The sequence below is a fragment of the Heptranchias perlo genome, chromosome 8 (genome assembly GCF_035084215.1).
Source record: "Heptranchias perlo isolate sHepPer1 chromosome 8, sHepPer1.hap1, whole genome shotgun sequence".
Taxonomy (NCBI): Eukaryota; Metazoa; Chordata; class Chondrichthyes; order Hexanchiformes; family Hexanchidae; genus Heptranchias; species Heptranchias perlo.
In genome coordinates this window covers 53,020,029-53,036,233 of record NC_090332.1, presented here as the reverse complement: position 1 = coordinate 53,036,233, position 16,205 = coordinate 53,020,029, and the positions used below count along the sequence as shown (strand labels likewise).

Below are 16,205 nucleotides of genomic sequence, written 5' to 3'. Positions count from 1 at the left end.
TGTCCACCACCATTCACGACTGGATGTGACAGGACTGCAGAGCTTTGATCTGATCCGTTGCTTGTGAAATCGCTTAGCTCGGTCTATAGCATGTTGCTTCTGCTGATTAGCATGCATGTAGTCCTGAGTTGTAGCCTCACCAAGTTGGCACCTCATTTTTAGGTGCGCCTGGTGCTGCTCCTAGCATGCTCTTCTACACTCCTCATTAAGCCAGGGTTGTTCCCTGGCTTGTTGATAAAGGTAGAGTGAGGAATATGCCGGACCATGAGGTTACTGATTGTGCTGGAATACAATTCTGCTGCTGCTGATGGCCCACAGCGCCACATGGATGCCCAGTTTTGAGCTGCTAGATTTGTTCTGAATTTAGCACGGTGATAGTACCACACAACATGTTGGATGGTGTCCTCAGAGCGAAGACGGGACTTCGTCTCCACGAGGACTGTGCGGTGGTCACTCCTACCAATAATGACCTGGACAGATGCATTTGCGACAGGTAGATTGGTGAAGACGAGGTCAAGTAGGTTCTTCTCTCGTGTTGGTTCGTTCACTACCTGCCGCAGGCCCAGTCTGGCAGCTATGTCCTTCAGGACTCGGCCAGCTCGGTCAGTAGTGGTGCTACCGAGCCACTCTTGATGGTGGACATTGAAGTCCCCCACCCAGAGTACATTCTGTGCCCTTGCTACCCTCTGTGCTTCCTCCAAGCGTTGCTCAACATGGAGGAAGACTGATTCATCAGCTGAGGGAGGGCGGTCGGTAGGTGGTAATCAGCAGAAGGTTTCCTTGCCCATGTTTGACCTGACGCCATGAGATTTCATGGGGTCCAGAGTCAATGTTGAGGACTCCCAGGGCCACTCCCTCCTGACTGTATATCACTGTACCGCCACCTCTGGTAGGTCTGTCCTGCCGGTGGGACAGGACATACCCAGGGATGGTGATGGAAGAGTCTGGGATGTTAGCTGAAAGGTATGATTCTGTGAGTATGGCTATATTAGGCTGTCGCTTGACTAGTCAGTGGGACAGCTCTCCCAATTTTGGCACAAGTCCCCAGATGTTAGTGAGGAGGACTTTGCAGGGTCGACTGGGCTTGGTTTGCCTTTGTCGTGCCCGGTGCCTCGGGGTCCGATGCTGGGTGATCCGTCCGGTTTTATTCTTATTATGACTTTTTTTTTTAAGCGAGATTGTACAACTGAGAGGCTTGCTAGGCCATTTCAGAGGGTGACTAAGAATTAACCACATTGCTGCCATAATAGCAGTAAAGGTTGTAGCGATATTGGATACGATAAAAATAGATAAAGTGAAGGTACTTAAAAGATTAGCAGTACTCAAAGTAGAAAAGACACCAAGTTCAGATGGGATGCATCCTAGGTTACTTAGGGAAGTAAGGGTGGAAATTGCAGAGGCATTGGCCACAATCTTCCAATCCTCCTTAAATATGGCAATGGTGCCAGAGGACGGGAGGATTCCAAATGTTGCACCCTTGTTCAAAAATGGGGAGAGGGATAAACCCAGCAATCACAGGCCTGTCAGCCTAATGTCGGCGGTGGGGAAACTTGGAGACAATAATCCGAGACAAAATGAATTGGCAATTGCAAAAGTATGGGCTAATAAATGAAAGTCAGCACAGATTTGTTAAAGGAAAATCTTGTTTGACTAACTTGATTGAGTTCTTTGATGAAGTAACAGAGAGGGTTAATGAGAATATTGCAGTTGATGTTGTGTAAATGGACTTTCAAAAGGCATTTGATAAAGTCCCACATAATAGACTTGTTAGCAAAATTAAAGCCCATGGGATTAAAGGGACAGTGGCAGTGTGGACATAAAATTGGCTAGAGGACAGATAGCAGAGAGTACTGGTGAAAGGTTGTTTTTCAGACTGGAGGGAAGTATACAGTGGTGTTCCTCAGGGGTCGGTATTAGGAGCACTGCACTTTATATATTGATGACCTGGACTTGGGTAGAAAGGGTCTAATTTCAAAGTTTGCAGATGACACGAAATGTGGAAACATAGTGAACAATGTGAGGATAGTAACAGACTCCAGGAGGACATAGACAGACTGGTGAAATGGGCAGACACATGGCAGATGAAATTTAACACAGAGAAGTGTGAAGTGATACATTTTGGAAGAATGAGGTGAATCAAAATAAACTAAATGGTACAATTTTAAAGGGGGTACGGGAACAGAGAGACCTGAGGGTGCATATACACAAATCTTTGAAGGTGGCACACAAGTTGAGAAGGCTGCTAGAAAAGCATGTGGGATCCTGGGTTTTATTAACAGAGTCATAGAGTACAAAAGCAAGGAAGTTATGCTAAACCTTTAAGAAACACTGGTTGGGCCTCAGCTGGAGTAGTGTGTTCAATTCTGGGCACCACACGAGAGTGCAGAAGAGATTTACTGGAATGGTACTAGGGATGAGGGACTTCTGTTATGTGGAGAGACTGAGTTGTTCCCCTTAGAACAGAGAAGGTTATGGGGAGATTTGATAGTGGTGTTCAAAATAATGAACGGTTTTGACAGAGTAAATAAGGAGAAATTGTTTCCAGGTGGCAGAAGGATCGATAACCAGAAGACACAAATTCAAGATGATCGGCAAAAGAGCCAGAAGCGACACGAGCACTGTTCCCTCTAAGCTGCCTGTGTGCGCGGCCACACAGCAGTCTGTTGTGCACCGCGCACTTAAAACATTCCATCTGCGTGCCAAACCAGTGCCCTCGGCACCTCTCTGACTGACCAGTCCCCAGACCCCCCTCTCACACTGACCAGTGCCCAGACCCCAAGCCCTTCCCAGCTCTGCCTCTCCAGTCCCCAGTGCTCCAGCCCCAGGGAGGCTGCTCTGCCTCTGGTGCTGAGGAGTGTCTGATCCTGCTGCTCCTGCCCTAGTAGCCACAATGCATTTTCTAGCAACGCAGTAAACAATCAGCAAGCAGCTGATTAGAAACCAGACCAGGAAGTAAAATGTAAACAGATTAGTGAAACCAATGCGTTTGTCAGTGGCCAATCACAGACCAAGCATCCCCACCCAATCACAAACCAGGCAGCTCCACCCAATCACAGGTGAGGGGCCCATGACCAAACTGCTCCCTGCCTTACAAAGAGGCAGCCAAAACTAATGAGACCTGCAAGATGTACAACTGTAATGCAATAATTTTTTAAACCCTGCTGAGGATTCAATGGAGGGGGTGGAGGGAGGGAGAAGAGCTTTAATTAAACGGTTCCCTATCCCCAAATTACCACTGACTGATTTGACAGCTGTTTTGTATTTCTGACTCAATTTAAAAATTCTGATTGCACACGATTTATTTCTGTTTGAATCAGAGACATTAAGCTGATTCAACAAAAAGCTGATTTTAATCATCTCCATCAGATAATTTTTAATAAAATAAACAAGACTGGTCTGCTCAATCCTAGTGCAATTTAAGAAACTCATTTCATAAACTATATAAATTTATCAGCCAATATAACATTTAATTGTTACAATTATCCAACATTTTGTACATGTGTTCTATGTATACAACATGTTTGTTATGTACCCTGAATAATGTTTTCTAAGAAGATGTCCTATTCATAGTTGTGATTTTTTTTTACGGTGGCACAAACCCAAATTCATTCCTCACATGGCCGAAAAAAATTAGAGGGAACATTGGACATGAGGAAACATTTTTTTTTTAACGCAGCTGGTTGTAACGATCTGGAATGCACTGCCTGAAAGGGTGGTGGAAGCGGGTTCAATACTAACTTTCAAAAGGGAATTGGAAAAATTCTTGAAGGGAAAAAATTTACAGGGTTATGGGGAGAGAGCCAGCAGACACGATGCACCACATGACTTCCTCCTGTGCTGTACCTACTATGAAACAAAGAATAATCAAAACATTCATCTGCAGTAACAATCTCTCCAGAGAAGAAGTCTACCAATAAACAAGGATAATCTTGTCAAATGTTGCTAATATTCTGTGACAACAGTAGCAGCATGAATGGGAAACGCTTGGTGATCCTGCCCAGTCACTGAAGCTGGAGTACAGCTTTGACTAAAAACAGCAGGGCCAAATTTCCTCAGCAGTGTCACTGGATGAAAGAGAATTGGATAAATACTTGAAGGGAAAAAATTTACAAGGCTATGGGGAAAGAGATGGGGTGTGAGACTAATTGGATAGCTCTACCAAAGAGGCACGATGGGCTGAATGGCCTCCTTCTGTGCTGCATCCTACTACAATACTGTGATTACAGCAGCAGTCCAGCAGACAGTTTAGAAAAAGGCCAGGGTCTGGATACACCAGGTTCTGACGTTAGTTGGGAAATCTCAGTCAACCTTGTAATGGGCAGAGCCTTCGCCTGCCTCACAAGGCCAGCACATCTGTACTAAGGAGAGGGACTCCCTGGGCTGGGAGTTCCCGCTTCCCCAGCCCATAAGGGACCCAGCATAAAAATGTAGGACACTAAACTGAGTGAGATGAGGCCTGGGCATTGACTCCCCCCGCCACAGCCCACCACCACTCACCCACCCCCAACCCCCCAACCCCTGAAAGGGTGGTGGAATCAGATTCCATAGGAACTTTCAAAAGGCAATTGGACACGTACTTGAAGAGGCCTAATTTGCTGGGTTATGGGGAAAAAGCTGGGGTATGGGACTACATTGGATAGCTCTTTCAAAGACCCAGCACAGGCATGCAGGACCGAATAGCCTCCTTCTGTACTGTAAGATTCCATGATTCTATGATATTAGTGTAATTCACACAAACACAAATTCAATTTTTTATTTACTTGTAGCATAGTCACTTGAACAGCTGTTGAAACCTGTTTTCTATTTATGATCTTCATTCACTGCAATATTGCCAACACACAAACTTTAAATTCGTTGTTGGCAATACCTTACCCTCCTTTCGGCTTTAACTGCCCCCCACCCCCATACTATGCATCAATCTCCAGTTGACCTGCTCCAAAATTTCTATGATAAGGAAGTTTGAAGCTGGGGATTGGAGTCTAATACAGTGCATCATACCAGCATAGAGGCAAATTTAGCCCCTGACCTTTTCTCCAAATGGGAAAGTACCTGCCCTCTGTTTGACTGAGACTAGAAACTCACCATATGGGAAACTGCAGTACTCAAACACTGAGCGTTGGTAAAAGAACCCAGTGTACCACTGTACAGCCCGAACGAAAAGTATCTGAAAAGATTTATTATGTGCAGTACATATCATGAACATTTGTGTTTTTCTCCAAACTCTGTCAATGTCATACTTTGTTGATTTAGAATAGTACACCATGGTACATTAAAATATATTTAAAGCAATATTAAGAAATGGAATTCACATTTTTGGGGAATAAGCAAGCTTAAACTGAAACACAATCACACAGTAAAGTTACATTAGGTGTTGAGCAACCACAGTGTTAGGGCACTGACTGCCATCTACAAAACTCAGCTTTAAAACTCAACCACCACTTTATTTTTTTGGGGTGGGGGGAGGGGGAGTGGTTATTAAGAGAACTGTTTATACATCTCTTTTTTTCTTAAAATACCAAGTCTTGCATCATGCTGGTGGTTAAAAAAACACTACTGCCCTTAACCATCAAGTAGTCACCAAATAATTGTATTATCTTTGCTGAAGGGGGGCAGCATCAAGATAGCAATTTTAATAGATGGGGGATCATGGGGAATACATCCTGACATGCACTCCCAGTGGATGAGACTCCACATCAGAGCACACATTCAAAAAATTGGCCCGAGATGCAAAAGGAAGAAGAAATAAGTTACCAGCATCATTATTTTAGCACATGGATTTTGTGGATAGATTTTTATATTAGACACATTGAAAAAACATTCAGAGTATGGAGCATTTTCTAATTGAGAGCTACCTATAAGCAGTTATGATCTGGAATGCACTGCCAGAAAGGGTGGTGGAAGCAGATTCAAATGTGGCTTTCAAAAAGGAATTGGATAAATACTTGAAGGGAAAAAATTTGCAGAGCTACGGGGAAAGAGCAGGGGAATGGGAATAACTGGATTGCTCATACAAAGAGCCAGGATAGGCTCCATGGGCCGAATGGCCTTCTTCTGTGCTGTAACCATTCTATGATAAGAGTGGGCGGGGCCCAGTGATCAGGAGAGAGAATCATTGGCTCATTTATTTTATTCTCCCTCTGCACATGGGGGTGTGGAACTGAACCCAACCAGAGTAGAGGGACTGAGAAAATTGGGATTGGAGGAAAGAAATGTTGGAAATGGTGCGACGGATTTTAATTTCAGCACAGGGAGGAGGGAGGGTGCATGGGACAGGGATTTACAGCTTTGAGGGAACGAGAGGGGAAAGAATGTTCCATAGAAACTAGAATTGTCTGTTCTTACCACCATTGAAGTTACGGTGATGAAAGTGTGTTGGCTTAAAAAAAGAGGCCATCTAATAGCAATCAGGATAGGGATAGGGCCACTAAGGGATACAAACGATAAGCTCACAGGTAATGACAGCGAAATGACAGAAACATTAAATAATTACTTTGCCTCAGTATTTATCAGGGAGACTAACATGGTGGGCAAGATATTAGAAGAAAGTATCCATTTAAAATAGAAAGGGGGGAGATAACTGATTATTTAATCAAACTTAAGAGTGCATAACACCCCTGGACCGGATGGTTTGCATCCACGGATATTAAAAGACGTTAGGGAAGAGATAGCAGAGGCACTACTACATGTATATAAAAATTCATTAGATAAGTGAATAGTGGCAGAGGACTGGTTGACAGCTAATATGATTCCTATCTTTAAAACGGGAAACAGAACGAGTCCAGGGAACTATAGACCAATTTATTTAACGTCGGTGGTAGGAAAGATAATGGATTCCTTCCTCAAAGAAAACATTTAGAAACTGAAAATATAATAAAGAATAGTCAGCATGGATTTCAAAGAGGAAGGTCATGCTTGACCAACCTTAATGCATTCTTTGAAGTGACAGCAAGGTCTTTGTAGACAAAGGTAATGCAATCAATCATAGAAATTTACAGCACAGAAGGAGGCCATTAGGCCCATCCTGTCCATGCGGGCCAATAAAGAGCTATCCGGCCTAATCCCACTTTCCAGCACTTGGTCCGTAGCCCCATAGGTTATAGCACTTCACATGCACGTCCAAGTACTTTTTAAATGGGTTGAGGGTTTCTGCCTCTACCACCCTTCAGCCTACCACCCTCTGGGTGAAACTATTTCTCCTCAGCCCCCTACTAATCCTTCTACCAATTACTTTAAATCTATGCCCCCTGGTCACTGACCCCTCTGCTAAGGGAAATAGGTCCTCCCTATCCAGTCTATCTAGGCTCCTTATAATTTAATCCACCTCAATTAAATCTCCCCTCGGCTTCCTTTGTGCCAAAGAAAACAACCCCAGCCTATCCAATCTTTTCTCATAGCTAAAATTCTCCAACCCTGACCAAATCCTCATAAATCTCCACTACCTTCTCTACTGCAATCACATCTTTCCTGTAATGTGGTGACCAGAACTGTACGTAGTACTCAAGCTGTGGCCTAACTAGTGTGTTTTATACAGTTCAAGCATAATCTCCCAGCTCTTTTGCCTTGGCTAATAAAGGAAAGTATCCCGTATGTCCTCTTAACCACCTGTCCTACTACCTTCAGGGATCTGTGGACATGCACTCCAAGGTCCCTCTGTTCCTCTACACCCCTCAGTATCCTCCCATTTATTGTGTATTCCCTTGCCTTGATGGACCTCCCCAAATGCATTACCTCACTTCTCCAGATTGAATTCCATTTGCCACTTTTCTGCCCACCTGACCAGTCCATTGATATCTTCCTGCAGACTACAGCCAATTTTTGTATCATCTGCAAACTTCTTAATCTTGCCCCAACATTTAAGTCTAAATCATTGATATATACCACAAAAAGCAAGGGACCTAGTACTGAGCCCTGCAGAACTTCACTGGAACCAGCCTTCCAGTCACAAAAACGCCCGTCGACCATTACCCTTTGCTTCCTGCCACTGAGCCAATTTTGGATCCAACTTGCCATTTTCCCTTGGATCCCAAGGACAGTTTTCTGACCAGTCTGCCATGTGGGACCTTGTCAAAAGCCTTGCTAAAATCCATGTAGGCTACATCAAACGCATTACCTTCATCGACCCTCCTTGTTACCTCCTCAAAAAAGTCAATCAAGTTAGTCAGACTTCCCATAACAAATCCATGCTGACGGTCCTTGATTACTCCGTGCCTTTCTAAATGACAACGGAACAGAAAAGGCAACGGAACCCTGTGTGAGAACCTCTCTGGATACATCGAGGGCATCCTGAAACCCATCGTGCAGGGAACCCCCAGCTTCTGTCGCGACACTACAGACTTCCTACAAAAACTCAGTACCCACGGACCAGTTAAACCAGGAACACTTCTCACCACGATGGACGTCTCGGCACTATACACCAGTATCCCCCACGATGACGGCATCGCTGCGACAGCATCAATACTCAACACCAACAACAGCCAATCTCCAGACCCCATCCAACAACTCATCCGCTTCATCCTGGATCACAATGTCTTCACCTTCAATAACCAGTTCTTTACCCAAACACACGGAACAGCCATGGGGACCAAATTCGCACCCCAATACGCCAACATTTTCATGTGCAGTGAAGAGGTCCTGTGCAGGACTTCTTCACTGCACAGGACCTCCAACCAACACTATACACCAGATACATCAACGACATTTTCTTTCTATGGACCCACGGTAAGGAATCACTAAAGAGACTACACGATAACATCAACAAGTTCCATCCCACCATCAAGCTCACCATGGACTACTCCTCAGAATCAGTTTCTTTCTTGGACACACAAATCTCCATCAAAGACGGGCACCTCAGCACCTCACTCTACCGCAAGCCCACGGACAACCTCACGATGCTCCACTTTTCCAGCTTCCACCCTAACCACGTCAAAGAGGCCATCCCCTATGGACAGGCCCTGCGAATACACAGGGTCTGCTCAGACGAGGAGGAACGCGATGGACACCTACAGACGCTGAAAGACGCCCTAGTAAGAACGGGATATGACGCTCGACTCATCGATCGACAGTTCCGACGGGCCACAGCGAAAAATCGCGTAGACCTCCTCAGAAGACTAACACGGGACGCAACCAACAGAGTACCCTTCGTCGTCCAGTACTTCCCCGGAGCGGAGAAACTACGCCATGTTCTCCGCAGCCTTCAACATGTCATCAATGATGACGAACACCTCGCTATGGCCATCCCCACACCTCCACTACTCGCCTTTAAACAGCCACCCAACCTCAAATAAACCATCGTTCGCAGCAAATTACCCTGCCTTCAGGAGAACAGCCTCCACGACACCACACAACCCTGCCACGGTAACCTCTGCAAGACATGCCAGATCATCGACACAGATACCACCATCACACGAGAGGACACCACCCACCAGGTGCACGGTTCATACTCCTGTGACTCGGCCAAAGTTGTCTACCTCATACGTTGCAGGAAAGGATGCCCCAGAGCATGGTACATTGGCGAGACCATGCAGACGCTGCGACAACGGATGAACGGACACCGCGCAACAATCGCCAAACAGGAGGGTTCTCTCCCTGTCGGGGAACACTTCAGCAGTCATGGACATTCAGCCACCGACCTTCGGGTAAGCGTACTCCAAGGCGGCCTTCGAGACACACGACAATGCAAAATCGTTGAGCAGAAATTGATAGCCAAGTTCCGCACCCATGTGGACGGCCTCAACCGGGATTTTGGGTTCATGTCACACTACACGTAACCCCACCAGCGAACAAATGTTATCTGTTTTTAATGTAACGGGTCATTGACTGTCTTCTTCTCTCTCTCTCTCTCTCTCTCTCTTTTTTTTTGGGGGGTTTGTATATTCGGTGGCCTTTTTAGGTGACACCTTTCTGTCTGCTCACTGTGATTGCCTTGGCCAACGGGCAGTAATCACCAGGCATTGTTCTGTGATTTTAAAATGTGAAGGATTCGAAAATCTCATTTCCACACCGTTCACCTGACGAAGGAGGAAGCCTCCGAAAGCTTGTGGAATTTAAAATAAATTTGTTGGACTATAACTTGGTGTTGTAAAATTGTTTACAATTGTCAACCCCAGTCCATCACCGGCATCTCCACATCATTTCTAAATGACGATTAACACTGTCCCTCAGAATTTTTTCCAATAATTTGCCCACTACCAAGGTTAGGCTGACTGACCTGTAATTACTCGGTCTCTCCCTTCTTAAACAACGATACAATGTTAGCAGTCCTCACCTGTAGCCAGAGAGGCTAGGAAAATGATGGTCAGAGCCTCTGCTATTTCCTCCCTTGCTTCTCTTAACAGACTGGGATACATTTCACCCGAGCCTGGCGATTTATCTACTTTCAAAGATGGTAAACCGCTTAATATTTCCACTCTCACTAAGTTTATCCCATCCAATATTTCACACTCCTCCGCCTCCTCAACGACATTGTCTGCATCGTCTCCCTCTCTCGTGAAGACAGACGCAAAGTATTCATTAAGAACCATACCCACATCTTCCGCCTCCACACATAGGTTACCTTTTTGGTCTCTAATAGGCCCTACTCATTCCTTAGGTTAACCTCTTGCACTTTATGTATTTATAAAACACCTTTGGGTTTTCCTTGATCTTACTTGCCAATATTTTTTCATGTCACCTCTTTGCTTTCCTAATTTCCTTTTAAATTTCACCCCTGCACTTACTATAATCCTCCATGTTTTCTGCAGTATTGAGTTCTCAGTATCTGAGATAAGCTTCCCTTTTTTGCCTTATCCTACCCTGTATGCTCCTTGACATGCTGGGGGCTCTAGATTTGGCAGTTCCACCCTTTTTCTTTGTGGGAACATATTTGCTCTGAACCCTCACCATCTCCTCCTTTAATGGCTCCCACTGCTCTGACACTGATTTACCTTCAAGAAGCTGTTTCTAGTCCACTTTTTCCAAATCACATCTCAGCTTTGGAAAATTGGCCTTTCCCCAATTGAGAACTTTTACTCCTGGTCTACCTTTGTCCTTTTCCAGAACAATGCTAAATCTAACTGAATTATGATCACCATCACCAAAATGGTCTCCTACTGATACCCCTTCCACCTGCCCAGCTTCATTCCCTAAAACTAAGTCCTCTCTTGTTGGGCTTGCTACGTACTGGCTAAAAAAGTTCTCCTCAATGCAATTTAAAAATTCTGCACCCTCTATAACTTTTACACCGATTCTATCCCAGTTAATATTGGGGTAGTTGAAATCCCCTATTACTGCACTTCTCAAAAATTTGCCTACATATTCGCTCTTCTATCTCCCTCTGACTGTTTGGGGGTCTATAGTACACTCCCAGCAGCGTGATTACCCCTTTTTTGTTTTTCACTTTCACCCATATGGCCTCATTTGATGATCCTTCCAACATATTATCCCTCCTCACAGCTGTAATTGTTTATTTAACCAATATTGCAAACCCCCCCTCCTTTTTTATTCCCCTCTCTATCTCATCTGAAAACCCTGTAACCAGAAATGTTGAGCTACTACTCCTGTCCTTCTTTAAACCATGTTTCAGTAATAGCTATGATATCATACTTCCAAGTGCCTATCTGTGCCCTCAGCTCATCCGCCTTATTCACTAGACTCCTTATGTTGAAGTATATACCATTAAGCACTGCCAAACTCCTTTGTTGTCTGTTTTCTAGCCTTTGTTTCTTCTGCCTTCCAAACTTATTCAATAGTTTTCTGCCTTCCATTTCCAGCTTTGCTTCTCTCCCTTCTGAATCTATGCTCAGATTCTCATCCCCCCGCCAAGCTAGTTTAAACCTTCCCCAACAGCACCAGCAAATCTCCCCGCGACAATATTGGTCCCGGCCCTGTTGAGGTGCAACCCATCCACCTACCCCAGAACCGGTCCCAATGCCCCAGGAATCTAAAGCCCTCTCTCCTGCACCATCTCTCCAGCCATGCATTCATCTGCCCCATCCTATTTCTGCACTCACTAACGCGTGGCACCAGGAGTAATCCAGGGATTACTACCTTTTGAGGATGCTACCGGGACTTGATGGTTTGACTTATAGGGAGAGGTTAGATAGACTGGGACTTTTTTCCCTGGAGAGTAGGAGGTTTCGGGGTGATCTTATAGAAGTCTATAAATAGATAAGGTAGATAGTCAAAATCTTTTCCCAAAGGTAGGGGAGTCTATAACGAGGGGACATAGATTTAAGATGAGAGGGGAGAGATACAAAAGGGTCCAGAGGGGCAATTTTTTCACTCAAAGGGTGGTGAGTGTCTGGAACGAGCTGCCAGAGGCAGTAGTAGAGGCGGGTACAATTTTGTCTTTTAAAAAGCATTTGGACAGTTACATGGGGAAGATGGGTATCGAGGGATATGGGCCAAGTGCAGGCAATTGGGACTAGCTTAGTGGTATAAACTGGGCGACATGGACATGTTGGGCCGAAGGGCCTGTTTCCATGTTGTAACTTCTATGATTCTATGTATGTAGAGTGGGATCACAGACCAGCCATTATCTCGTTAAATGGCGGAACAGGCTCGAGGGGCTAAATGGCCTACTCCTGATCCTATGTTCTTATAATACAAATGATCCTGAGCCTCGAATTTCCTCAGTCTCGTAGACCCCGCTAAAATATTATCGGACGCTCCTGCTTTTACAATGCTTTAAAAGATAATCAGGGAACGCTTTACTCTTAGATGTCAATATGCACCTTTTCAACCGCACCACGGAGTTGACCGGAAATATCAGAAATAAAACTTTAGCCATAGGTCTGTATCGCATTTGCAATCATTCGTTCATGTACAGATTAGGCCAGGAAACAGTTCACACGTTTGTCACCCTACTGAATACATTGTGCAACTGCAACATTCAAATGTATTCCACAACCTGCTTGAGTCATATTTTGTCAAATTGAAACATATTTTAGTGAAAAATCAACAGAAATATTTACTACTGTTTCACATCAAGGAAAATTAAATTTCAAATAAGCGAACTTTTGTTAGGAATCAGTATTACTTACTCGAATGCAAAGAAGAGTCCACTGGTGACCACAATTAAGACAAGTGTCAGATAGAAGACCCCTGTTTGTCTGGCCATTATGATCCTGCCATCGCAGTAAAATTTATTTCTTCCCGGGAAAACTTCCCATTTCCTCCACGGAATTTTCTTCTTTTTGGGAGACTCCATGGGAGACGAGCTTTGAGTGGTAATCTGACTGTATTCGCACTGTTTCATCGGGGGCGGCATCAATGCACAGATTGTTATATCTCACTCCAAAAAGAAAACCATTAAAAATAAGTGGATCTTGGGGGAATTGTTAAAAAAACACGATACTATCCCAACGCTATATGTGTACGGATTCCCTCACCATCTCTATCGATGTGGACTCGCATGTTCTTAATATCCAGCACTATTATATGCTTATATTTATTTTCCTTAGGTCTCAGCTTTTGCTGTTTATTCCTGTTACATTTCGACTTTCCAAATGATTATTTAAAACAAAAAAAGTCTCGTTTTCTTTTCCTGACAATGTCCAAACGACTGATAAGCGGAGATGAATCTTTTGCCAATAACTGACGCACCTGATCCAAGTCCCACTTCAAATCAATCTCAGTTTCTTCATAAATGGTCTGTAATAAAATCCCACATGAAATCGATTGAATACTTTGCCAATGTGATTTCGTACTCTACATATTCAAATTCACTCCAGAGGCTTCTATTTTCGAGATTTCGAGTTTAACAAAAGATTTCAGAGGAAACTCTTACGACAGTCCTGAGACCCCGGGGATTTGACCACTTTCTCCGATATTTACAAATAATTGAGTTGTCTTAAAACAGACGTTTCACAATTCGGTATCCATGTGTGCGCAGATGGTGGAATCGCTTCTCAGTTTTTCTCACCCATCGGTGCTGTTTTCGCCTTTAAACTTAAAGTGCCCGCGGTTAAGGTGTTAACCGGTTTAAAATAAATCTTTTTCAAAAAGAGAAACAGACATCGATCAACCGGGTTTGTTTCCAGTTTGTCGCCACATCTCCACAGCGGATTTTGAGCATGAAAAATGGCTCCTGGGGAGCGCTGTTGCCTCCTAAACACACGCACACCGCAAGCAGCGCCATCCTATCGCCACAGCGAACCGGCCGCGGGGGATGTCTCCGGTTTAAACATGACACAAACAAAAATCAAAAACAGAGGGACTCTCGAAATATCCTCTCAGGAGGACCTCACAGCGGCCTTAGGGGTGACCAATCGGAACAATATTCACTACTCAAACCTGATCGAAGGCAGGCGCTGTCGATGCTCGTATAAGAAAACAATGATAACAAAAAAAGAGAAAAGAAACGGCTGCTACTACCGCTATCCCACTCCCAGACTCCAGTATAACACAACCAGAGCGAAAGAAACAACCCCCTCCCTCGGTACGCCACGCAGCACAAGCAAGGCGTCCATACGCGACGTACCGACAACCACCCTCTGAACAGGATTCTGGGAGTTGTAGTCTCTACAAGACGGTCGCCTGCCTGAAGTCGTCACCGCAAAACATTGAGAAAAACTACTGTTATCACACTGCACTGCGCTGGAGGGTGGAGGGCTGGAACGTCAATCGCACTTTAACCTGAAATTCTGCTTGCGTCTATTTTTTACGTGGTCGAGGGGTAATTGTCATTCCAATACCAACGGCAGTTCGGTTATCGATCGCTCACTATTGGATTGTTTTGTTCTGCATGCGCACCTGTCAATCACCTCAGATTTATTTGAAATTGGGGCTGATAGAAATTTAAATACTATGAGGAGCGAGTGTTGATTTGTCCGCAGCTCTTCAAAGAAGTACGAGATGGAAATTGTTAGATTACATTCATAGTTTTTATTTTAAAGTGAATGCACAAATAGTTAATGCTGGTTTTGGTCAATGCAGAGAGATTTAGAGATGGCGCCTGATAAAAGCACAACCAATCCAGGAGAGATTAAATGTGGTTGTGTTACCAGAGACCCTACTCTTCAGGCCCACAGCGAGACACTCGGGTCCAGTGCAGAAAGTGAAGTACAGATGATTAAAGGTAAATATATTATTATTTTGATACAGCCTAGTACTTGCGGTACAGTTTTTATTTTTAATACATTTTATTTCTATTTTTAGATGATTCCTGTATTTTAAATGCTGTGAGAATTTTCATGTTTGTTATGAATTAAGAAAAGGCTAAACACCATAAAGTATTAAAGAAGTCATCGAACTCCCAAGTGTGTAGTTTTCGGGTGAAGCAAGGTTGGGAGGTGGGGATAATTGAACCAGGGCGCACTGTCCCAATCTTATAGTAAAATATGATGTGGAGATAAATACTTTTTCCTCAACCCGTTCCTCGGCCTCCTCCTTCCAATTTCATGCTTCTGACGCCTGCCTGCTCGTGATTCTGCTCCCAATTTCAAATGCTTCTTGCTGTTCTTTAGCTATCCCTTGGACTAGCTGTTTACCATTCACCCTCTCCTGGTTCTGCATTCTTCACTGCTAAGTTATTCACACCTACTGCTCGTGGCCCCTGGGATTTAGTCCTGCTGCTCCACTTGATCTGTTGGCATACATTGATAGCAGGTGATGCCATTATGCATCTTTGCTGGACCCCAGGATCAACCTTTGCTGACTTTTTTTATTCGTTCATGGGATGTGAGGCCAGCATTTATTGCCCATCCCTACTGGTAGACTCTGCTCTTCCTCAGCTCCCCCAATCCAATGGACAACGTGCACATGCCCCATCTATTACTCTCCTCCATACGCTGCTACCCCTTCTCAACTGCTGACTCTGAACTTGGTCATTGCATGCTGCCATTTGATCTCTCACTGCCTATAAATGGATTTAAGAAAGGACATAATTGCTTTGGAGGTGGTTCAGAGAAGGTTCACTTGACTGATTCCTGATTAGGGTTAGGGTTACTTCTGAGGACAAGTTGGGCTTGTATACATTGGAGTTTAGAAGAATGAGAGGTTATCTTATTGAAACATATAAGATCCTGAGGGGACTAGAAGGGGTAGATGCTGAGAGGATGTTTCCCCTTGTGGGAGAGACTAGAACTAGGGGCCACAGTTTAAAAATAAACTGTGGGTCTCCCATTTAAGACGGAGATGAGAGATTTTTTTTTCTCTGAGGGTCATGAGTCTGTGGAACTCCCTTCACCAGAGAGTGGTGGTGGCAGGGTGATTGAATATTTTTAAGG

The 16,205-nt window shown here is 44.4% G+C and overlaps 2 protein-coding genes across 15 annotated transcripts in view; one reads left to right on the top strand and one right to left on the bottom strand.

Annotated features, from left to right (window-relative positions):
* The window catches only part of zdhhc14 (zinc finger DHHC-type palmitoyltransferase 14), a 632,056-nt gene extending 617,652 nt beyond the window's left edge, over positions 1-14,404 (bottom strand). For 3 of the 7 annotated variants that reach the window (XM_067989120.1, XM_067989122.1, XM_067989123.1), the window contains exon 1: positions 13,020-14,401. In XM_067989120.1, the coding sequence (XP_067845221.1) occupies positions 13,020-13,246 (227 nt within the window). In that variant the 5' untranslated portion in view covers positions 13,247-14,401. Of the gene's footprint in view, positions 1-13,019 lie in introns of all 7 variants that reach the window. The other 4 variants (XM_067989121.1, XM_067989131.1, XR_010963685.1 and 1 more) reach the window with 3 other exon arrangements.
* Positions 14,405-14,592: 188 nt separating this feature from the next.
* tmem242 (transmembrane protein 242) overlaps positions 14,593-16,205 on the top strand; it is a 73,596-nt gene continuing 71,983 nt past the window's right edge. For 6 of the 8 annotated variants that reach the window (XR_010963684.1, XR_010963683.1, XR_010963682.1 and 3 more), the window contains exon 1: positions 14,833-15,055. Coding sequence is in view for 5 of the 8 variants with exons in the window: in XM_067989115.1 (XP_067845216.1) it covers positions 14,908-15,055 (148 nt within the window). In the remaining 3 variants the exon portion in view is untranslated. The other 2 variants (XM_067989117.1, XM_067989116.1) reach the window with 2 other exon arrangements.